Here is a 24,019-nt window from a genome sequence, read left to right as displayed (position 1 = left end):
CCAGGAAGATAGGAGAAACAAAAGTAAATGACATGCTCAAAAGTAAAGCATTAACTTAGTTTCAAGTTTTTGTTTTTTTTAAATAGAAAGATTGGGTGAATATTGTAAATTTAGCCAAATATTGCTTTGATGGGAAGAGCCATACTCAAAATGAGTAAAGTAACACTGGTTGGGGAAATTGTGAGCAACAGACCAAAAACAGAATGAAAAAAAAGTGAATGAACAGTGGCTCTTTAGAGAAGCTCATGCTCCTGAAACCCTGATCTTATGTTCCCACAATGCACAGGATGCATAACTTTATTCGACCCTCATGCCTTTCTAAAGCCAACTCTAGAGTTACAAAGTTATAACATAATTCAAAAGTATATATGATACTTTATACAACTGTTTTCACAGGCTCAGCAGTACTGTGAATAGTGAGTAAACTGATCCTCGTGTACATTTGGTGGAGTGTCCTTTAATTGTTGACATATGGTGACCCACAGGAGGCCATCAGTGTAAATGTGGTATCCAACATCTACACACCCTCCTGATCTGAGCCCGCTAACTTACATTCATTATTAATAAATCATCTTACGATCTTAAAAAGGAAAACAACCGCTGCTACAGAATAACCTCCTTCTGTTTTACATAAAAGGCAACAACAATAAGAACTGATAACAAAGAGGAATATTCCAGCAATTTATTTCACCAGGAGAACAACACCATGGACACAACAACACACAATTTTGATGTATCAATGTCCAGTATAACTCTTCTTCTTCTTCACACTTCTTGAGATTGAGGTAGATTTCAGGTACACCATCATCTTTCATCCGATGATGATTTCCTTGTGCTTTCTCTTGTTTTGTGACTGGAGCTAGGCTCGTATTTGCTCACTTGTGTGTCTTCTTCTTCCTAAAAATGAACCACAGTTAATCGTCACTTTTTTAAAAACATTTCGTCACATGACTTTAAAGCACTGGTTATCTGATGAAAACACAAACAGAAATAATAAATGAGTTTATGAATCAAATGTGAAGAAAGGATTAAAACAGACCTTCAACGCAGCTTGCAGCAGGTCCTGTGAGGGCAGCAAACAGGCAGCTTCACCCAGGAAAGTGATGGGGATCTGAAGGACATCGGTCCAGTCTCCCACAGTCAGCATAAGCACCAGTAAGGCTCCCAGCCGCATCACTACAGTGTGCAGCACGGACTCTGAACCAGCGTTACGATTCTGATCCTCTATGCAACAGTACAAAAAAATTACAATGTAAAAAAGTAACTGTTGAATGACATGATACCTGCTTTTTTCCTGAGACGTGGGAATTGTTTTTGATTGATCATTTCAAACCTTTATTTAATGTGTTGTTAGTGTATTATAATTATAAAAGGGGGCCTTGTTTCATTTTCTATTTCATTGTTCCTCTGTTAAGGTGGGGGTGGGCAAACTTTAAGATTTGTTTTAATCAGTGGTGAGGTGATCCTGAGCTACACTAAAGTCCTATTAAAATATGTGTTATTTAATTTGACTTGAATGGCTCGCATCCCTTTTGCCATTTTTCCCTTTGTAGGTGTAAACAAACTAACTTCCATTCTGTGCTTTAATACATTTATCTGATCTAATCTAAAACTGTTTCTTTCTACAAAAAGGTTTTTAAAACGCAGCACTTCAACCCTCACCTTGAATATAGACCAACAACATGGTGTAGCAGAGTGTCAGTGGAGTCCAGAACTTCAGAGCATCCTTCTGGGACAGGAAGTGGTCATACACTGTAGCGGTGGAGGCCACAGTGGCCAGAGCGAAGAACAAAACGACCACTCTTTGCAGTGTAGTCAGGATGGTGTGTCCAGAGGTCAGCAGGCTGATGCATTTCCCACAGTACCGCTCTGTGCTGTGTAGAGGGTACAGTCTGGCCACATGAAGCCACAGACTGTGGCTGACACCTGCCAGTGCCCAACTGAGAACAGCTGCCAGGAACAAGCTGAGAGAGCTGTGTGGGGCCCCCTGATGGAGAAAGGCCATAGTGCAGGAGAGGCCACAGCCCAGGGAGAACTGACTCTGGATCAGGAGCATGTCCAGGTCTCTGACATTGGCATCCTGAGTTCAGGTGGATGCAGGAGGGTGGGTGAGATGATTTGATAGAAATTAGGAATAATAGGAAATGTGGATGTGAAACAAGCCTCAATCAGTGTGTTTTTAGCTTTTACTGTGTTTGAAGAGCTCACCCGTCCTGCTGATGCCCAAGCTGAGACAGATCTGAGAGAAAACTCCAGAACCACCAGGGAGGAGACCCTCGAGCCCACCAGGGGCAGGAGGACTGCCAGAGACCAGAACTGGAGAGCTGATCTCCAGTCCCAGCTCAGATTATTACCAGGTGAGGGTGAGCTTTGTGTGCTCTCAGTTTCAGAATCACTGTTAGAGAAGAAATGGAGATAACAAATACTGCTGCAATGGGAATCTCTATCATTTTTCTTAACTTAGGATGCATGATACTCACCTGCATGTTTGAACAAAGTAGTAAACTCTCATCAAATTGCAGACCACTGATATTGCACACGCACCAACAAGGCCTTTGTTAAAAGTACAAACACAAGTGAACTAGTACAAAAAGTCAGTAAAGAAACTTGACACAGAAGTATAGACAATATTAAACTCACCTTGAAAAAGGCTATCCATTGGGTTTGAATAAAAAGGTGTCCATTCAGACGTTCCCAGGATCCACGGTAATAGGAGAAACATTTTTATGTTGTTCTTTTTTCAAGAAGGGAACACAAAAAAAGGCCACTAACACTTGCTCATACCACTAATGGTCCAAGAACATGATTAGAAACTACAAGTGCTGAATCCCTGCGAGCCAAACCTTTTCTTTGACTTTATTTCTCCTGATCAGGTCTGAGTGTCCTTCATGTTTAAGTTTCAAAGGTCAGAGGTGATTTGGGTGAGTTTGCCTGCTCAATCATTTCCTGATGAAAGCGATTGAAAGTACACTCAGACAGATGATTACACTGAGGGGAGCAATCAGAACTTATCACAAGTCCCACTTTGCCAACAGTGGTTCTTAGATATCAGGTATTTCAAAGATGCAGCAAATGGGGCGCAGATGGCCTCGTGGTTGGGTTTCTTCCCAAGTGCCGAGGCTGTAGTCCTTCAAGTGGGCAGTCCAACCTGCGCCTTCTCTCCCGATTTTCCTACTTTATCCAATGTCATATCTTAATAAAGGCAAAAAGCCCTTAAAAAGATCTTCAAAAAAAGATGCAGCACTTCAATCTAATACAATTCAAAAACACATTTATTTACAGGTCATACAAAAATGTCTTTCATATTCTCATTTAGTGCTGTTCAAAGGCTCGATCTGTTCAAATGCTGTACATAAAAACATCACATTAAATCGTATTCTGTGCTTAAGGTACCAGTAGTTCATGTGTTAGTTATTAAAGGCATTTTCATCAGAAGTCTTAGTTTTACACCTAGCAGATAAGGCACGTAGAATAATGCATTTAACTTAAAATGATAAAATATCAGCAGACAAACAGACCCAGCATGATATACAGAGATGATTCTTTCAGGTTATCTGCAGTCCATTGATACCAGACTGTGAGACGTGGCTTGTGTGTTTGAGGTACTAAGGCAATATCAGATAGCTTATTAACAACTTCAAAGGCTTGAGTACTCCATAGGAACCCCTGAAAATGTTTGTAGTCTCTGCAGCAAGTGTTGATCTTCCTCAAGTACTTCAACGCTCATCAGTCTGACCCTCTTCAGACAGAAATAAGCTGATCCACTTGATTGGCAGAGAAGACAGTAAATACCACCCTTGTTTTTGTAAAGTAAATATGAAGCTAGAGCCAGCAGCTGCCAGCCTAACATAAAGACTGTAAACATCAAGAAGTACCTAGCCTGACTCTGTTGTATCAAATTCCACTTCAAGGTCTTCCCAGTGTTACGTGTCATATCTTGTTTAATCTGTACAAAATAGGTCACAATGACAATTTGCCATTTCCTATCGAGTAGACTGCCACGATAAGCAACCAGCTGAGACTCCAGGATGTTAGCATTATAGCCAAAAAACAGTCTCGGTCATTTAAAAAAAAAAAAACATGAATGAACCTTTTTAACACATAAGATTTAACCTTTTGGATAGCAACTGTAAATACGCTTTTGAAAGATGATACATTTTGACAGAATCAAGATAACAACTTCCTTGTTTCCAGTCCTATTGCTAAGCTTACAACTCTATTAGGTCTACCTTCATTTAAGAAATGAAAGTCGCATTAATATTTTCATTTAACTCTCGGTAAGAAAGCAAATATGAGCATTAACCCAAATGCAACTTTTGCTTTCAATTCAGTGTTTCATTAATTGATGGACCACTTCAATATCTCTGAGTCCAGCCAGTCATACACCAGTGGTTTAGGGTAGTTCAGCTCCTTCACTGGCTCTGGTTGTCCTTCACTGTCTGTTGTCTCATCATGTCCCAGAACAGCATGCTAAGGACGGTGTGTGGGGCCAAGCGCAGGAAGACCGGGCCCATGCCTTTATATAACCCCAGCAGGCCCTCAGCTTGGCACACCTTCAGCATACAGTCGGAAAATCCATGATACAGACGCCCCTGAAAAGTAAGCAGAAAAACATGAAGCTAAAATACCTCATCCTGCAAGAGTCTTTTGTGGCATTACTCAGTGCAAGAGCACATTTTAGAGGATATTTAGACTCACCCTATGAGACTCATCTAGTGGCTGGTTGTAAAGACGTGTACTTATAACATCAAATGGTGTCATTGTGATTGCCACTGCAACCCCACTAACCATGGCAGCTAACAACGCTGTGAGCCAGCTGTTTGGACTAAACCACTGATAGGATAGACAGAAACAGATAATGAACTGAGGCTCGACCACATTGCTGAAACTGTTTTCATACATGTGCTGTAAAAAAAATGTCAGCTGTTTAGCACGTCTACCTGGGAATGTGCCACCCAGTTCTTTGCCGAGGTGAAGGTTGCCAGTTGAGCAGCTGATCCCACCATGACACGAGGCACGGCCCCGTTCACACCCCTCCAAAGGCCAATCACTCCTTCTCTTCTATAGATGGTAGCAAAGGCATCAGACGCCCCCTGAAAAGGAAGAAGACAATGGCATTGGTGTCGGACACATTAGATCAGTGGTTCTCAAACTTTTTAGACTTCGTACCACCTCCGAAAATACCATTATGTTAAAATACACTGTAGGCCTATTTCAACACACATTTCATGCAGGAGGCAAATTAATTCATAAAAAGAATATTATTTATTATTGACTGCTGGCAGCCACACTGTAGGCCTACTAAGGGCTAGTGCTAGAACTTGCACACACAAAAGTGCAGAACAATAAAAATGACAACTTTATACCAACAACCTGTTTAGAAATATTTAGTCTCCAGTGTTTCCCACACAAACAAGATACCTGGGCCCAAGTATATATCCGACCTGTTCTCATTTAATTTTCCATTTATTCATAAAATTGCTGCGTGCCTGAGAGAGCGAGAGCACATGAGAGTGCAGGCGTGCGCTCCGCAGGCTCGGTGCAAACAGCGGCGCTTTATTATAAGTCTCTGCGTTCAACATAACAAAACTGCCTTTTTAAAAAAAATCCCTCTTGACTCCTATGGAGTGTTAAGACATCAAAAGAGAGCAGAATCACATCAGCTTCAGAGCTACAGAGAGAGAGAGATAGAGGGAGGGGGAGCGATAAGGTCCGCTGTCCGTACACGCATCAAAACTGAAGCTTCTCCTGGCTCTGTTTTAAAAATGTTAATGTACAGCTGCTTGCTGCGGATTGTGTGCTGAACTCCAATAAATAACAGAATATCTGTTAATGTAGGTCTACAGCTGCTTGCTGTTGATTCAGTACTGAACTATAACGGAATATCGAGTGGAACTTTTCAAAATGTGAGGTGTACTCCTGTTGTTGTTCATGTCTGTGCGCGAGCATAAATTGAGATTAAAGAGATTAAGATTAAAGTTGTTTGTTGCAAAAAGTAGATTAATTTAGAGGGGAAAACACATTTGATATAAATACAACTCAATAGATACAAGACAAATAAGATAAGAGTACGACAAAAAAAAATTGACGTTTTATGCTGAACGGGTTTCTTTTTTATATTGTGGAGATTTCTTTGCGTACCACCACAGGGAGCCCACGTACCACCGGTGGTACGCGTACCATAGTTTGAGAACCACTGTATTAGATAATAGTAACTAGTGACACTGTGGACATTTATCATGTAGAAGTAGACATTAACAGTGATGTGTTTCCTCTTTTAAAGAATTTATTTATAGGTAAAAGCCTGATTTATGCATACAACTTTGAGTGAAACCATAACAAAGTGGCCTGTTTATAGACATTTAGGTGGTGTGTCTCAATGTGTATTGACTTGTATATACTCTGTAATTCTCCATTTTTTTATTGTAAATCTCTACAATTTGATAAGTAATATTAAACTAAATCAATTTAATATTTTAACACAGTTTCCATCAGTAGTGAATTCTCACCAGGTACATTTATTTGAGTTTACTATGTTAAAGTTGTACTGCTCAGTATTTTAATTATTTCCACTTTTTCATTGCATTTGAGAGAAAGTCATTTATTGATTTGTACTTTTACATTATTGTTTCTGTTTGCAAATAAAAGACACTGCACAAACAGGTGTTTTTAATACCTGTGACCTGTTGTCAGATGAAGGTTGGATGAAGCTATGCTGTGAATGACGTGCCCAAACTGTGTATGTTGATTATAAGAACAATAGGATGTTCTGCTTTACAGGTTTAAGAAAAGCCAAAGAAAGGTGAGGCAGCTTTCAATCAAGCACAGTTAATACACACACTTAAAGTCCTGAGTGTTGCCGCCCAAGCTTAAGCAATGACTTTTTATACCTTTTCATACTTTTAGGGTCATTTACACTGAGCTGACATTTGGTTTAGAGGTCAGCATGTGTGATAATACCAATGTGGATGGACTACAGGAGAAGATTTTCAATATAAAGTATATGATAGCTATTGATAATATGATGTCACATCATCATTATTAAACTGCCAGAGAGTATAATAAGTAGGTAGAGCTTGCATCCTTACCATTAACATTCTGCTTATACTTAATGTATCAATAATATTAACAAACATAACACTTTGTAGGGTTCACCTTTTAGAACCAGGTCTTTAAATTTGAATCCTTAATGTAAATTTCTCTGCCAATACTTACATTTTGAATGAACACATATCCCTTCTATTGAATGTTTACACTGTGGTATTCTTTCAGTGAATCATCTGAATACATACATGAAATAAAACAGATGAATGTATTCATGTGTCTTATTTGAATCATCTTACCAGATGGTTATGCTGGTGGCCTACAGCTATGGCTTCCACACTCTGAGCCTGCAGATGGGTCTTCACCTATGAACAAAACATGGAACACAAATGTATCTTACACCAAAAAAATCAGGATTGACACTCGTATATGGGTCACAAATCACATAAGTCACATGACACATACTCTGTCAGGAACTTCTTTGACTCATTTCCTATGTGATTCATTTGAACTGGGTAAGGCCCAGTTGATGTAACAGTTGCACAATACATCGCATACGCACAATCCAGATGCCTGTCTTGAGGCGTCAATAAATAAACCTTTTCCCACCTTCACTCTCTGCCAGCAGCACAAAGCGAGGAGCCACAGGACACACTGTATATATTTTAGGCAGCAGGGTGGAGGTGTGAGCAACGTGCAGGGTATATTTAGTGACCTCCTGTAGATCTACACAAGTATGTCGAACAATATTGTCTTTCCATGAGAGGCAAGAGATCAGATGATTTGACACATATTGACTGACAGCCAAGAGGAATAAACAACATGACTCCTCCTGTGGTGCATTAGAGAGGACACTCAGAGGTCAGTCATATACAGTGTAGTAAAATAAGAGACAGTGAAATGTGACTGGTGTTAATATCAAAACACAATAATAAACTTTATGACATGCACATTCATCTTTTGAAAACGATGTATCACTAATCCATCTGGACAGGATAGGGTTAATCAGTGTATGATCATATTGTTTATCTTGTACTCTTTTATATTAGATGTAATTAATTAGGTGTGAACGCACATAAACCTGTTTCTGCTGTACACACCCATGTAATGTAACTTTGACTCACGCCTTCCTGCTCGATAAAACCAGACGGAGGAAACTTTAGCCTCCTTTGAAACTGAGCTGCTGTGTTTTCCATGTCACTGTTTGTGTTCAGGCCAAGTGCTGATGGCTTTAAATGTCCAGTTTTCATGTAGGCTTCTCAATGTGCTTTCGTCGTTTTCTCCACACCATTAAAATCGCGACAGACTTCAGAATGGAGTCAGTTCTTTTAAATCCTCATTGTTATTAGATCATAGATTTCCTTTATTTCAAGTCTATCTTTCAGAAATACCCCACATGATTTCATGTGTCCCTATGTTTATGCTGCCTTTGAATTTGTTTTCTGTACTGGAGCTTAATTAAATAAAGTAAGCATGATCCATTTTCATCGTGTTTTAGGGCAAAAAGTCCTCTTTGTGTTTCTACAGTGGTACAGTAGGGAATTAACACAAAATGATGGTATGTTTTTAATAAAAAAAAGACCATAACTGCAGGAAACCATAACCTGATTAAATGAACTCAGTTAATGTGAGCTTTGGTTGAGCTTAAAAATGAATTCTAAACAGAATGTGATTCTACACCCCATCCTTTAATTGGAAATGTCAGGACTGGATCTCTTCATGACCTGCATAGAGAGTATCTGTTTTAAAGAGCTGACACACCGTTTGAGAATGTCGGCCCCACCAGGTAAATTGTCCGATTGTCCGATTTCTGATCCTGGATATGTCAGCTGACCTAAAGAAGCAAACAACACCCTGCTGGAACCTTTTGAATAATGTATGTGATGTTTCTACATTTGTTTTCTTGTCTTTTAGCTCTTGTCAATCGCCACTAATTCACTTATTTGGTTTCCTTAACACGTCTGTGTCCTGTTGAGTGTAACTTCATATGAACTGTCTAAATGGTACATGCGGATTCAAATGTCCTGTAACTGTATGACCTTTGGGGCTCACACACACACACACACACACACACACACACACACACACACACACACACACACACACACACACACACACACACACACACACACACACACACACACACACACACACACACACACACACACACACACACACACACACACACACACACACACACACACACACACACACACACACACACACACACACACACACACACACACACACACACACACACACACACACACACACACACACACACACACACACACACACACACACACACACACACACACACACACACACACACACACACACACACACACACACACACACACACACACACACACACACACACACACACACACACACACACACACACACACACACACACACACACACACACACACACACACACACACACACACACACACACACACACACACACACACACACACACACACACACACACACACACACACACAAATACAAAGAGTGACACAATGGCTGACATCTCATTCTACATTTCAGAGACATATTACTACTTAAGCATAAACTTGATGCATTCTGTAGTTATGACAATACATATTGTAGTTTGAACTGCAGTTTCTTTGAACAAACTAAATCTTTGTTAAACACAGCAGGCTTGTGGCCACATGTAGGATTAACCTACATATGGCCTGTAACACCTACTGATCTCTAGTCTCTTTAAAACCTATTGAGGTGAGCTATAACGAAACAATGTTTACAGCCTGGAAACCCTACAAGTTACAATACAAATTGTTATTTTATTAAACGTCACCTTTTTCCTTGTTAATGACTGTATATTTTTGCATCTAAAAAACATTTCAATTCATCAGTCTGAGCTGATAAAAACCATGCTGCAGATGATCTACTCCAAACTCCCATGCATGCGTTATGTGATGAGAGTGTGCAACTAGAAAATACTTTATAATACGGGGTCACAAGCAACAACAACAACAAAAAATACATCTCAGCCATTTGAGGATGACATCTACTTAAATCAAGAACAGAGATGTGTAGAACAGAAACTGAACTTACCAGGTAGGCAGGAGAGGCGATGAATGCACCCAGAGCCCCAGCTGCTGCCCCTGACAGTAGACTCCCCCCGTGGAACGAGGTGAGTCCCAGAGCTTCACAGTAGGAATAGGAGCCCAGCCTCACTCCGTTCATCACACCCTGGTACATCAGCCCCACTGAGAGTCCCTTCTGCAGGCCTCGCAGGCCATCTGTGCGGCCCACCACCCAAAGGGCCTGCAGGACTCCTCTGTAGTGTCTCTGGTAGGACCCCCGAGCAAGCAGCTCTCCCTGAAGCTGCAGGCGGGTCTTCACAACCTCCAGAGGGTTGGTGAACACACAGGCAGCGCAGCAGGCGACAGCACCTAGGGCGAAGTCCAGAGGAGGCCAGACAGCCGTAGGGGGCGGCGAGGGGCCGAAGACACCACGGGGGACGGCAGACACAGTGGATGCCATCCTGTGGGAAGGTTGGGCTCCAAAAACAGACTCTTCTGGTGAAGTCTTCAGCAGCGAGCACTGGTCATCCCTGAGAGGTGTTCTACAGTGTTTTCTCTAAGTCCTTGAGATGAATCTTCTGGGTGTGTTAGGAAACAGGGATAGTGTGTTGTACTTGGTACTGAAGTCAGAAACAAATAAGCTTAGGTGATGATAACTAATTTAATATCTGTTTCTCAGGAGCTATTGCAGCCCAGTTTGCCCTTTTGGTGTCTGTCAGAGGCTTTTTGTTAGCTTCCTTTACTGCATGTCTGCTCAGGAAAGGCACCATCTACAAGAGAAGTATCATGACATGTTTCAATTTACTTTTTTACTTTTATTTTAAGGTGCAAATGTACACATAGACTCTGATCTGCTAACAGGACACTGAGGACAGATAGTCAATCAGGAAAAAGACTGAAATGACTCATGCTGGAATGGAAACCTTCAGGTTTGAGCTCCTCACATGACAGGAGTTTTAAGAAAATGTCAAAAAAAAAACGTTCCCTGACTCTACACTCGCAGAAATGTTACAGTATGTGCAGCAGTACACCTGCAGACGCAAGAGGGGAAAAAAACTCGCTGCATTTAAAACTAAATCAAATGTTATATGGTGCAAAAACATCAAACACACACACAGATCACCTGACATGAACAAGTCCCACTCAACTTCATTCAGATTCATTCAAACATATTTACAACTGAATAAACAAACACGGAACAAGTTCAGGAGACAAAAAAAAAAACCCTCATACAAAATTTATCTCTCCGGCCTTATAAAATAATTCTGTAATTTGGTTGCTTCATTCAAAACTCACAGTGTTGAGTGGTCCTCCTGTGCAGCTCCATTCTTCCTCTCTCCCATCACTGTAAACATGTGTCCTCAGCACATTCATTGTACAAGTCTCGTCCCCCTGTCTCATGGCACAGCCAATGGGTTTCATACCTGTCTGCCACATCACCACATCCCCTAATGAGCACCAATCGCAAGATTCTGCTCAAAACGGCCCCTGCTCCTGTCCAATAGGAGCTCTCTGGGTAAAAGGTTATAGTTGGTCAAAGAGGGGGTGGAGTCTCTACAGGACAGGAGGGTTAAGGATCAAAACCGACTGAGTCAGGGAGTGAAACAAGGTCAATCCGTCCAACATACTGTAGTAAGGATAATCTCAGAAGCAAAACAAATAAACAAACCTAGCCCCTGTTTTATTTTTGCACCATGTCATCTATGTTTTCCTCACAGGAACGATTGTTTCAAAGACGCTTCAAGCATTAGGCCTGTAATGTAGTATGTAGTGGATCCGTTTAAAATCAAGAAATGCAAAAAAAAAAAAATTCTTGGGAAATCTGTTATTATAGTCTGAAAAAAATGATGCTTCTTAAAAGTGAGAGGATTTATGTGTCTCTGACGCAGTTTCTTATTTAGTACGCCGAGAATCCACACGAGGGCGCTCCTGCACAACTTCCTCTTATCTAACTCTCAGTGCATCTAGATGAAAAATCTGATTCTTTTTCTTGGAAACACCAAAGTCCATCCAACCACAGATTTTGTTCCTCAGCAAATGAAGATGATGTCAAGTTGTTGCCACTGAGTTGTCAATTAGTCTTAACAGAATTCTTATGGAAGGGGAAACTTTGTAAAATGATCAAACTTGTAATACATAAGGCACCAAATCCTTAAATGTAACCACTTTTTAACTTTCTAACTATTTTATATTAATAACAATGGATTTGAGTAATTACCATTAACATGAAAAACTAATGTTGGTATTTAGACTATTGATTGATTTTTCCTCTTGGAATTTGTCAGGTCATGACAAGCTAAATACCTTTACAAGTTTAATTACTAATAATGAATTCTTATTGGACTCATGTAGGATGGATAATGGATACAGGAAAGATAATTAATGACTTCCAAAAAGTAATTTATAGTATTAATGTATTGTCAGAATAATGACAAAATTGAGTTCTGAATGGAAAAATGTGATCAGATACACTTAAATGTCACCAGGGGGAAATTTGCCTTGGGCCAAAAAACAGAGAAAACCCACCACTGTGCAGCCTGTATAATATTATGTAGGTTTTTATGTAGATTATTGTTATTACTGAGCCAGCCTGACATTAAAGTTAGGAACATTGGCAGACCAGTTCAGATTAATGTTCATAAATATGCCACGATAAGTCTATGAATAGATCTGCTTAATCGCAGTTTTTGATCATTAGAGGATCGTGGGCTCTCACTTCTCTGGGTTTGAATATGAAGTTGTTGGTTTTGTTTGCCTTGTTGCAAAAAAATTGTATTCAATTAATCATTTTGAATTTTTCCCAAGATGGATAATAGACGATGTGATCGCTCTATTTTAGATTAAACTATGCAATATGTTATTTTGACAAGAAAACAGTCAAATTAGTTGTCTTTGTTAAATCTTTAAAGGGGTTTGCACAGTGGTGCAGTAGTTAGCGCTAAAGGTTCCTGGTTTGAATCCCTGTCAGACGGGGCCTTTCTGTGTGGAGTTTGCGTGTTCTCCCCCTGCATGCTTGGGTTATCTCCGGGTACTCCAGCTCACTTAGACAGACTACAGACATGGTCGTTAGGTTGATTTGTGAAAAAATAAATGTGAAAATAAAACATGAATTTTAATAACTTTGGAGAAGATCGAATGATATGATCAAAAGCCCCAGTTAGTGTGTGAAACAAACACACACATATATACAAGGATGACAGAGGGGACATGGAGGCCTTTATTGTTCAAACCATGTTTATAGTACAGTGCCACATCCCTCACCCACCATGGCCCCTGACCTACATAAGTCGACAACTTTTAACCACCACCGTGCACACATAACATACACTCACACACACACACTCACAGTCGTCAATGTAAACATTGCAGGCTTAAAGAGTGATACAAAAAGCAAGGTAGTCTTCAACTGCTCCTGTTTCTAGGCCCTGTTCTTCACGGGTTCCTCTCTCAAAAGTTCAGAGGAGGCTGACACAGAAAAACAGAAATGTTCTTGTTTGGTCGATCACCTTTTGCAGAACAATAAAGAATTGTCCTGTTCTTTTTAACCACTGCACTCACGAAAACACACACAAAAACACACACACACACACACACACACACAGTCAGGATTCTCATTCAATCAAACATTTTTATCAAAGTGTAGTTAAAGTGTTTTATTTCGAAAGCTTGCAGTAGGCTGAAGAGAGAATAGTGAATTTCTGAAGTGGAACATCTAACAATGATTATGTTCTTTTCCCATAATCCTCTGTATAGGAAAAAGGCCTTGTGTGTCAAATCCCTTGTGTGGTCACAGGGTGGAGCATCTGTCTCCCCCATTCTGCCTGGAGCTGCATTACCTTTTGGCGCGTACAAAGTACAAGGCGTTGGTTTTAGGGTAATACTTCACATTCTGTTTTTTGTCCATGAGTCCCCCAAAAATGATGAGCTCTCCGCGGCCCTGTACCACAGTGTGAAGGCTGGTCTCTGGTGGCCCTGTGACTGCAGCAGGAGTCCCGTTTCCATAAACTCTCCAAGACACCACCCTTGCAGATTTGGCCCGGGACACATCCAGCACATACATCTGCATGGGTTTGCAGTTAAGGGACTGGTACAGAGGTTTCCCAACGTTTAGGCTCTGAGGCGGGTGATGGCCAAGACGCCTTGCAATAGGTGGGATAGCATGTCCATCAGCTCCTGCAGCCTGCGGAGGACTGGAGGATGATGAAGGAGGGGTTCCAGGAGGTCCTGCTCCTCCACCACCACTGCTGCTTCCTCCTCCAGGGGAAGCCCCCTGTGTCTGAAAGGAAGATGATGAAGATGGTAATGATAATGATGATTTGTTTTTTACTGCCTCCAGACCTCGTCGTAAGGCAGCAGGGGATACCGCTCCTGGAGGAGTGCAAGGAGAGCCTGAAGGAGGAGTGTGCAGGCCGTTAGTGCTGGGTACCTCTGGTTGGTGAGCAGCAGTAGGAGGGGACTCCCAGCCATAGTCTGTGGAGGCAGGCGGTTGAGGGCGGGAGGGAGGAGACGCAGCCTGAGCCGGACTGGTCCTTGGTGAAGGGGAGGAGCCGTTTAATAATGGGGGAAGTGGAGGAAGAGGAGGGCTGTCTGGGCCTTGTAGAGGAGACTGCTGTTGTGATGAAGATGGACTTCCATCTCTTGCATTTCCTCTGGCTGAGGGTCGAGGTCTCAACGTGCCCCACCGACCATTTACGCACGGAGCCTCTTCAACGGCTCCCAAGACAACACCAGCAGCTCCACTCCGAACTGGAGAATGAGAGCGCAAGGAAGGCGGTTCAGGGCCCAGAGGGGCAGGTGTGGCACTTATGGGGGAGGGCCTCGAGTTAAGACTTGGGCTGAGAGGTGCGCGACCAGATGGAGCCTGTGAGAAAACCACCACACAGTGGCCCACCTTGAGGTAAAATAACAAGATGAGGGGAAAAAGACACATAATTAATGAAAAGTGATGAGGATCCAATGACATAATGTTATATCTGGAATCCTGTCACGTCTTTTAAATCAAATAACTGGTGCACAAACATATCAATTTAAGATTTTATTTTTGATTTCCAGCCAATGAGCACAATCAGCAGAGTGATTCAAATGACAGCAAAGTGCAGGACCTTTGACCGTCTTCAGTAGAAAGTACTCTGTCGACACCTCTCACATCTAAAGACATGTCAGCAACTCACAGAAAAAGATTTTGCAAAGACTTGGGATCTTGCAGGGCAACTAACTGCAAGACTATAACTAAATTCCTTCAGAGATTATTTCCCATAATGCAACTATAACTTTTGAGCAGAAATACATTCAGGTTATTTGGGGAGGAACTTCAAAGCTGGATTTGGGATAAAAATATAACTATCCAACCTTGATTTACAACACTATTTACAACTATAACAGTTTTGGTTTTGTAATGGAGGACAGATAGTTAGAGTTTTATGTAATAACTTGATCATACGTGCCAAGTATTTTTTGCAAAAATTAAATTCTTAAGTTTTTCCCAACAATTTTTATCTTTCATTTTTTAGTTTAATAAGTCTTTGAAACATATAAGATCTAAGAGCACCCTATAACTTCATGAATGTCTTTCTAGTATTTCACTTAATCAGACTCCTACTAGCAGTAATTATTGAGTTTCATTCTTTTAAAAAAAATCTTTGTTTATTAAAATGTCATTTCTTTTTTTTTGGCATTCTTGTCCCTTTATCTGTTATTGTTTTTTTGGGTCAATTTGCCTTGTTGATTACTTCTTGTTGTTGAAGTAGCTGGGCCGGCAAATTTACTTCTAGGCAAAGGTATAAAAAAAGCATCATGATGTGTTCAAATGTAATGTCAAGAAAAATGTAGACATTGAATAAATATAGTTGATTGGAGGAGAAATGTGTTTGTTTTTTCTAGCAATTCTAAATGGATATACCAGATCTGTTTAACATGTATCATTGTCTCGTCTTTCCATCAAATAATAGGAAAGTATTGATAGTGGTATGGATAAAGACTTGGATCGTTGAGGAGTCTTGATAATGGAATCAATATCATTAAAAATTAATCATCTCCATCTCTAAAAAACGAATTTACAGATAACACACAGACGTGCACAATTAGACAGACAGCTAAGACAAACACTTACTCGACAAGCCGGGTGACACCACAGCTCCGGGGCCCCATGGTCCTCGTTTTCCACCTGCAGCTGCTGCCACCTCCACGGAGGTGTTTCCATGTGGAGGAGCCAGGCATCTTTAAGAAGCTTTAACGCACAAGACATCAGGGTAAGTCGACTATCACTTGTAGTAACATGAAACATTTGCTGGATTACACACACCTCCATACAGATGTGAAAAATGAACAACAACAAAGAACTTACTGCATTAGGGCCACCACAACCTCCCAAGATGAGCAAAGTCTGATCATCAATCACAATCTAAAGGAAAAACATGAAAAACATGATTTAATTTGAGATAAAACTATTTCTGATCTGTCTGAAATTCATAAAGATGCCAAGTACCTGGAAATGGACAGCTTTGTTAAAGAGTCACAATACATGCAACACTACTGACATGACTTCTTATCGTCAGACTTATTCAGACTAGGTAATAAAAAGTATTACATTTTTTATTATCTCTTTTTACAGGTTGTACATCAAAAGGCAGAATCTGTAATGGGGGGGCTGGATTTTCAGCATGGGAAGTAGAGCTGGGTGATGTCCACAAACTCACAATTCAATTCGATTTCAATTCTTTGGGTATTCGATTTGATATTGATCAATATGCTTCAATATCGATTTAATAATATATAGAGATGACAGGAATACCCAGATAACTCATCACAGTACCTTCTGATATTTGTTAAATAATTATGTGTGCATTTTTTGTATGGGTTTAGAACAAACTGATCGTTGCATTATTCTTTAATAAACAAAGAATAAAACATTAAAGTACAATGTAATCTGAAGTGCACATTTGTGCCTGAACTTAATTTGCAGCAAAATCATAATAAACATAAGAGTGCTGTTGGCATGGACAATAACTATACGTAAAGTGCACAATTATGCCTGACCTGAAAAAAGAAAAAAAATCAATCTCAGGATTTCCCTGAATCGATATTGAATTTGGAAAATAATAATTGAAATGCATTGATGAACTGATATTTTTAACCAGCCCTGATGGGAAGTGTTCATGTTTCTGTTAGAAGAGCATTTGTAGTTCAAGGTGTAATGACTAATCACATATCAGCAGACTTTGGTGTGAGCAGGAAAAAAAACAAAAAGGAAGGGTATCTACGCTAATGACGTACTGGCTCCTATTGGCAGCATTGTGATTATGATTTATTCGTCTCTTCAAACAAATGTCTACATTTAAGTGTAGTTAACAATCCATTATAGATCAAACATTTAAACTTGAGCCATGAATCTGCTCGACTCTGTGTGGATAACATTAGCATTTAGATTCTCCGACTACCTGAAACGCATCAGAAATTATCAATCCCACCTCTGACCTCTATTAAAATTGTTTCCTTCTTTGGGACAGACCTTAAAAAGCTTGACTTGTTACTTCTCACAGATATATATGATGATGATTTAATTTCTGAATTCCCATTAATTGCAGGTAAATCAAATGTAAATCTGTTCCTTTTCTGAGCGCACACCGCTGAAATGAGCCTGAGTGACTCTGCTGTATAAGTAATACTCTACCGTGGGACTGACACTCAACAGATAAACAGACGCCTATCAGAGAATGTTTCAGTTTATTGTGAGAAAATTATTTTTTTCCCCAGCTTGTATACTAAAGCTCTCTTACTTGAGATTGGCCTCCACGCGGGTGTGGTGATGGGCCTGATATAGATGGTTTGGACCAAGACCACTGCTCCAGATCCAGAACCCAGACTTCATTACTCCTGTTAAGAACCATCAGAGGGGACAACAACATGTTGGGATGTGACTGCAAATATCCTACAACAAGATTTAATGATCAAACTTAAAAAGTTACACAAATATGTCATAACATCCATGTTGATGAGGAAGTGTTGGTTGTGGACTCTATTACTTTTGTTTAACCAATGTGTTGCAGATTTGTATGATGAGATGTGTCAAGGTCTTCTCCCAGCTTGTCACATATGTTTAAGACATCAAGTTTATTTTCTTCTGTTTCACATGGGTAATTTTAGTGAATGTGCAGTAATGTATTTACCTTAATCACCTGACACCCAAGTTACATTTTTACTGTCTAAGTGCACCAACCTATTCTGAAACTAAATGCCCTGATATCTTTGTTGTATTTAAAAAAAAAAGGGTTTTATTTTTTTCTGCCTTAGTCTAGATAGAACAGCGGACAGAGCAGGAAATCAGTTGACATGCAGAAGAAACCACAGGTCAGACTCTTACCCAGACCGCCTGTCTGGAGGACCACAGCCTCTGCACATGGGGTGCCTTGTACTAGTCCATCAGCACCCTAACCACTAGGTCATCAATGTCCATTCTTTGTTGTATTTTTCATGAGCAAGTAATACATTTTACTTAAATATATGCACCTCAGTTGGATTACGTGGATTTTAATAAATGTAATATGAACTTACATTTGACGTGCTCCTAGTGATCCCCCAAACACCACCATGGTGTTTCCAATGACAGAGGAGGAGTGACCAGCCATAGGAGGAGGCCCATGTGTTGTTACGATACAATTCCACCTGAGACAACAGAAGACATTTTTTTTTTTTACAAAAAGGGATAAATAGATTTTAAAGGGTAAAATTACACACGTTTCAAGATGTCATGAAATACATCCTTTGGCTTCTGGTAATTTAGTGCCTCTCACCAGTTTTTTGAAGGTGAGTAAGTGTGGATTTCATCGAAAAACCTTTCTGGTTGGTGCAGTGGATATGGGCTGGGGCGAGTCCATCCCCCAAAAAGCACTAACAGGTCTTTGTGCATCACTAGAGTCGCTCCAGCTTTAGGAGATGGATAAGAGCCTGTAAAAGAGAAGAGCGCATGTGACTCAGGTTAAGCTTAATAAGCTAATGAATAAATCAACACTCTCTAAACATACAGAAAAACACATTTTAGTAAAGAAATAAATGTTTTTGATAGATCACTTTGAAGCTGACTCCCACTGATGTGAAAAAGGCTCAACAGAACAGAAAATCATTGCTCACAGTAAGACTATACAACACATTAAAGGTGGTGGTGACAGTAAAGAGAGCAGCGTATTAAACTGGATCACTAACATCCTGAAATACACCTGGAAGTGATCGGAATAATTCTGCAGCTCCTTTATTGACAGGTGAAATTTGTTTTTCGCTCTTGTCTTGTTTTCAGTGGTTTTCAAGGAGTGAAAGAACCAGAAAATCATCTTCACAGCTTAACATTTTTTTCGGACCAGGATCCAAAAAGATGCATCAAAAAAAACAAAAACAGAAAAACAGACTCAGTGTGCAAACTAAAGGCCTGAACTCTCCTCACACACACGTGACAAATAGACCTGCTACAATTTTCAATCTGTGGACTATTTAAATAAAAATAACATTTTAATACCAACTATTCTGGTAGACCATTTATCAGTTCAGACACTTCAACCCAAAAAACAAGATCTATCATAAGGTCTTTGTAGTCTTTCATTGTCAAATATATTTTTGAATAATTGATACTAAAAATTACCATTAGCTGCAGTCATTAAAAAAACATAAAACATGAAAATAAAATGTGTGATACAGACTCTTCACACAAGGGATAAACATTGAGTTCTCCGTGTTAATCCTTAGCATGCAAGGTCATGTGGGAAGAATAACATAAAAAGTTTTAAGCAATAAAATGCAGGTCCCCTTGTTAAACCAAATCACTACTACGGCCTTTCAACAGTGCTACAAGTCTTGAATACTTTGAACTCAGCTGCTGCTGCTGAGCATCTGACTACCATATTCACTACTGTAGTTCACCCTCCCACAGTTACATAAGGCTCATGTGGAGTGACTTTTTTTTTATACCAGAGCTCCATATCACAAAGAAAGATCTGATTCCTGTTTCCTGTGTGCCTTTACTGACGGTCGCTGAACCCTACCTGAGGCTAAGGGTCGGATCCACTCCTTGCTGTTGAGGTCAAGTCTCCACAAATCATTGAAGGCAGCGTTGCAGCTACTCTGAGTGCAACCCCCGAACACATACATGGACTGGTTTGAGTCATAATAACATGCACCTGCAACCGGAAAAATCAACAATTAACCACAACAGATTTTCTGATCAAGAATGGTATTAAAATCAGTGCATAATGTTTAAAGCGAAAGACAACTCTAAATGTTGGGTCATAGGTCTCAATAGTACAGTTGCATTAAGATTATGTCATTATCTAAATAACCATTTTGCAAAAAGGCAAAGATTTCTCCAAAACTGTGACCCACGAAAAGGAATACATCTGTTACATTTTAATTAATTTCCAAATCAACATTTAAAAAAAAGGTACATTTTTCTGTTCCAAATGTAAAGCTTCACATGCCAGAAGCCGTTCTATGGAATGCACACTGGACTCACATTCTTAACAACATCTAAAACTGCATTTAGATAATATCATGTCGAATACATAACACAACATTACATGTTTTGTAAACTCAAGACATGTTATGCAATTCATTTTGTCATAATTGAAGCCGAATATACTGACTGTGTGAGAAGCGCTGAGTGATGGGGGTTCCTGGATATGGGTATGTTCGGCTTTCCCACTGGATATTTCCCTCCTGAACAGCTCTCAAGAAACCGTGGTAGCACTGATAAGCAACACCTAGTTCCAATAGAGTACAAGTAAATGACCAGAACACAAAACTTCAATCAATTCCTTTAAATTAGCATAACTTAAGTACCCCTCAATCTCATTACATTGCTCTACTTAAAGCATTCTTCACACTGACATGAGTCCATCTTAGATCAAGTTTTTATACTGCATGATGTAAAAGACAATTGAAAATTTGAGCCATACCTTTAATTAAGCGATACCATTGCTTACAAACTAGAGCAGCAGTCTTGTGCTCCTGGTAAGGTGAGAGAAAGGACAGAATATATTCAAGAACTTCCTCTGGCAACTCCACCATTGTTCTCCCTTCGCCATTTGTACAACTGTCCATGTTCCCTTCTTCATGACAGGACCCCATCTTTGACTCTACTTCGTCTGAAATCCCAGCAGGCTCTGCACTGTCCTCCTCTGTATCCATGGCAACAAAGCATCCATCTTCATTGTCAGGGGAGCGGGACATAATTGTCTGTAGGGACATAGATGAAGAAGATATGCTAATAAAGAATAATCTGATGTTTATGATGTCCAGGAGCATGTTGACCAATAACTATGATTCACTACAATGAAGCTAATGATTTCTAATACACTTCATCCATTTTACACTTGCTCTATATTTCCTTGAGTGATCTGTGCAACTCGAAACAAGCGTGACGCCTTTAAACAGAACCAGAGCAAAACTTGTCCCATGAAATAACAAAAACAATGACACTGCAAAATACAATCGTAGCTGCAGGTACCGCTCTCCAGTTTTAAATTGTAACATGCATTGTTCTGTCTTTAGACGTAGCAGTCGGCCCCTCCATGCACCATCACAGGCTACACCTCACAGGCTGTGAGCTACATCTCTGGACATCACATAGTACATGAAATGCCGGATTGCTAATGCTAACTAAACCGAAAGCTAACTACCCGGGACACCACAAATAAGACAGTTGTAGTTTTGTCTTACGGCTTGTGCTATAAACCACTATTTCACCGACAATCTGGCGTTTAAAAGCTGCATGTTTCTAAATGTAATGTTTGCACTTTCGAGAATATTTAGGCTAGTACCGGCTAGCGCTAACTAAGTGTTCACAAGCGTTCTTGCTACCGCTAGCTAACATCAATAGATATTTAGCTAGCGGGACATTACGGGTGATTATGCGCTGCTTGACGAATAAATAAACCCCAGGCTTCTTATGTGTCTAAATGACACGGCATCATCCGTGGACAACAGTGCCAGCTACATCCCATTACTAGCTAGCTGACATCTTCATCTGTCCACTGCTTGATAATCTCTGCTAGCGTTAGCTTGAGGCTACATGCAGTGATTAAACAGCTGCTACACTTCCACACACACGTTGTCAGCGACCATATTAAACACTTGCGATGTTTGTAATACCGTTGTTTTTGGACGTGGTCTTTACAGGCTCTGAGTTTGTATATTTCCTCTCCTTCCCCCCCGGTATCAGCTCCGGAGGTTTCTCTGCAGGCTCCATTCAGTCGCCATCTTCCGCTCTGTGAATACCGCACTCCGCAGCGCAGCGACGCTGTAGCAGCCGCGGACTGTCGCTGGTACCAGGGTGGGTCCTCTGTACCAAACACTGCCCCCCCCCCCCCAGCTGATGATGTGGGGAGGATTTAACTGATGTAAATATGTTTGATTTGATTTTAACTTCTATTTTTATTTTTAATAATTATATTCCCGTCCCCTGTTTTCTGGAGCTGCTGTAATGCACAAATTTCCCCCACGGGGGATCAATAAAGTTTATCTTTATCTTTATCTTTATCTTTATCTTTATCTTAATCTCTTTTGACTGGATCTTTTGACTGATTCACTAAGCCTAACAGGCTTGACACATCTTGGTTTGGTGATGTAGGCTGACAGCCCCCTGTAAATCTTATGGAAACACAATTTTCTGTAAAAGGTGGACAACTTAACACTTCCATGCAGCCTAATCTGAAATAATCATGTTGTGGTTGTGGAATTTGTTATTTTTATTTTTTACGTTTTTATTTATTTACATATATTTTATTCGTCCTGCTTTGTTCCTGCATTTCATTTAACTTAATTATAATTTTTGTTTGTCAGGTCTGTTTTTTTTTGTTGTCTTGCATTGATAATGTTACCCTTGTTGGGTATGGTTCTATATCATTTGTTGTCTGGTATTGTACTGTTGTAAAAAATTTGAAAACAATAAAAATGTTGGTCATAAAAAAAATAAAATTAAAACACACACACACACACTATTTATTATTAGTGCATTTTTTTATGATTTTATTCAAAAGTTTTTATTTCAAACATGTTAAGAAAGTCAAATGAAAAAAATCAAAAATATAGAAACAATCAGTAGGCCTAATGACAAACAATACAAAACGTGCACACATTATTTTTCAAATACTTTTGTCAATTCAGTTGTCCTAAAAGAAGTGTGATGAAGAATAAACATATGAAATCCCACCCCTTGTTAATAAGCGATCATCCGGTCAGCTTTCCTGTTTATTCAGGCTAGGCCTATATGATTTGTACAATAATATATGAATTTTCTTGTATACATGTTTTTACCACTATTACTAATTATGTTTGTCCTAAAATATTATTTTTAGATATAGATATAGATCGTATAGTCAAAACACCAGATAGCTCAAATTTACGTGTGTGATTATCATATAACACACAATGATGATAATACTTAAACAATTATGAATCTACATATGTTTGTATGTAGACTACCGACATACCCATAAACAAATATAAATTTAAATATGAATACATTGCTATTAACAGAAAAAAAGAATATGCACTAAAAAAAGGATCAAAGAAAAGACAACATAGAGAGAAAATCTAAACAACAAAAAGTAAAAAGTGATCCCTTTCAATATTATTATCAAAGCCAAAGCCTTCTTCTACCCTATACCCTGAGAAAATGTTGTCTATATAACTATTTTGACACTAGTTCTTGTTTGGACATTGCTTTATCTCAACATATAAACTGTTTGATATTTTCGCACATACTGAAATACAGAAACATTTCATGGTTGTACGTTCCCTAAAAATTCTTAACTGGAATTTTCCTCTTAACTTATTGAAGTTCTTGATCACTGGATACTTTCTGAATAGTAGAATATTATTTTTTGCTTTAACATATTTTGCGCTGTTTGAAATTCAACAAGATCATTGAATTTTAA

The 24,019-nt window shown here is 39.6% G+C and overlaps 3 protein-coding genes across 4 annotated transcripts; all 3 read right to left on the bottom strand.

Annotated features, from left to right (window-relative positions):
• Positions 1–668: 668 nt before the first annotated feature.
• LOC132977900 (transmembrane protein 82-like) lies at positions 669–3,188 on the bottom strand. The gene is made up of 5 exons (XM_061042819.1): positions 2,481–3,188; positions 2,209–2,395; positions 1,663–2,080; positions 1,040–1,224; positions 669–897 (listed from the first exon to the last, which is right to left on the bottom strand). The coding sequence occupies exons 1-5, from the start codon at positions 2,510–2,512 to the stop codon at positions 805–807; spliced, it is 915 nt and encodes a 304-aa protein (XP_060898802.1). The 5' UTR covers positions 2,513–3,188; the 3' UTR covers positions 669–804.
• Positions 3,189–4,286: 1,098 nt separating this feature from the next.
• slc25a34 (solute carrier family 25 member 34) lies at positions 4,287–11,539 on the bottom strand. The gene is made up of 6 exons (XM_061042818.1): positions 11,397–11,539; positions 10,129–10,870; positions 7,344–7,409; positions 4,941–5,093; positions 4,699–4,833; positions 4,287–4,592 (listed from the first exon to the last, which is right to left on the bottom strand). Exons 2-6 carry the CDS (start codon positions 10,558–10,560, stop codon positions 4,413–4,415), a joined length of 966 nt encoding a protein of 321 aa, XP_060898801.1. The 5' UTR covers positions 10,561–10,870; positions 11,397–11,539; the 3' UTR covers positions 4,287–4,412.
• Positions 11,540–13,294: 1,755 nt separating this feature from the next.
• Positions 13,295–22,407, bottom strand: fbxo42 (F-box protein 42). 2 transcript variants are annotated; one of them, XM_061042812.1, is made up of 11 exons: positions 22,233–22,407; positions 21,038–21,317; positions 20,726–20,842; positions 20,129–20,263; positions 18,890–19,043; positions 18,651–18,761; positions 17,876–17,972; positions 16,444–16,500; positions 16,210–16,326; positions 14,527–14,991; positions 13,295–14,376 (listed from the first exon to the last, which is right to left on the bottom strand). In XM_061042812.1, the coding sequence occupies exons 2-11, from the start codon at positions 21,309–21,311 to the stop codon at positions 13,933–13,935; spliced, it is 1,971 nt and encodes a 656-aa protein (XP_060898795.1). In that variant the 5' UTR covers positions 21,312–21,317; positions 22,233–22,407; the 3' UTR covers positions 13,295–13,932. The 2 variants fall into 2 exon arrangements, with proteins under 2 accessions (XP_060898795.1, XP_060898794.1); XM_061042811.1 differs by having other exon boundaries at positions 13,295–14,991.
• Between the last annotated feature and the right edge of the window lie 1,612 nt (positions 22,408–24,019).

Source organism: Labrus mixtus, chromosome 7 (assembly GCF_963584025.1).
Source record: "Labrus mixtus chromosome 7, fLabMix1.1, whole genome shotgun sequence".
NCBI lineage: Eukaryota > Metazoa > Chordata > Actinopteri > Labriformes > Labridae > Labrus > Labrus mixtus.
The sequence above is the reverse complement of the archived record's forward strand: the minus strand, read 5'-3'. Positions and strand labels throughout refer to the sequence as shown.

Excerpts from the sequence above, each read along its gene's own strand:
- fbxo42 (XM_061042811.1), bottom strand. The coding sequence starts at position 21,311 with ATGTCCCGCTCCCCTGACAATGAAGATGGATGCTTTGTTGCCATGGAT. Across the intron at positions 20,264-20,725 it reads CACTCAGCGCTTCTCACACA|GTGCATGTTATTATGACTCA; the intron begins GTCAGTATATTC and ends TTCCGGTTGCAG. Across the intron at positions 16,327-16,443 it reads GTTGTGGTGGCCCTAATGCA|CTTCTTAAAGATGCCTGGCT; the intron begins GTAAGTTCTTTG and ends TGTGCGTTAAAG.
- slc25a34 (XM_061042818.1), bottom strand. The coding sequence starts at position 10,560 with ATGGCATCCACTGTGTCTGCCGTCCCCCGTGGTGTCTTCGGCCCCTCG. Across the intron at positions 5,094-7,343 it reads GCCACCAGCATAACCATCTG|GGGGCGTCTGATGCCTTTGC; the intron begins GTAAGATGATTC and ends CTTCCTTTTCAG. Across the intron at positions 4,834-4,940 it reads ACTGGGTGGCACATTCCCAG|TGGTTTAGTCCAAACAGCTG; the intron begins GTAGACGTGCTA and ends CTATCCTATCAG.
- LOC132977900 (XM_061042819.1), bottom strand. The coding sequence starts at position 2,512 with ATGAGAGTTTACTACTTTGTTCAAACATGCAG. Across the intron at positions 2,081-2,208 it reads CTTGGGCATCAGCAGGACGG|GATGCCAATGTCAGAGACCT; the intron begins GTGAGCTCTTCA and ends ACCTGAACTCAG. Across the intron at positions 898-1,039 it reads TGCTGCAAGCTGCGTTGAAG|GAAGAAGAAGACACACAAGT; the intron begins GTCTGTTTTAAT and ends GTTCATTTTTAG.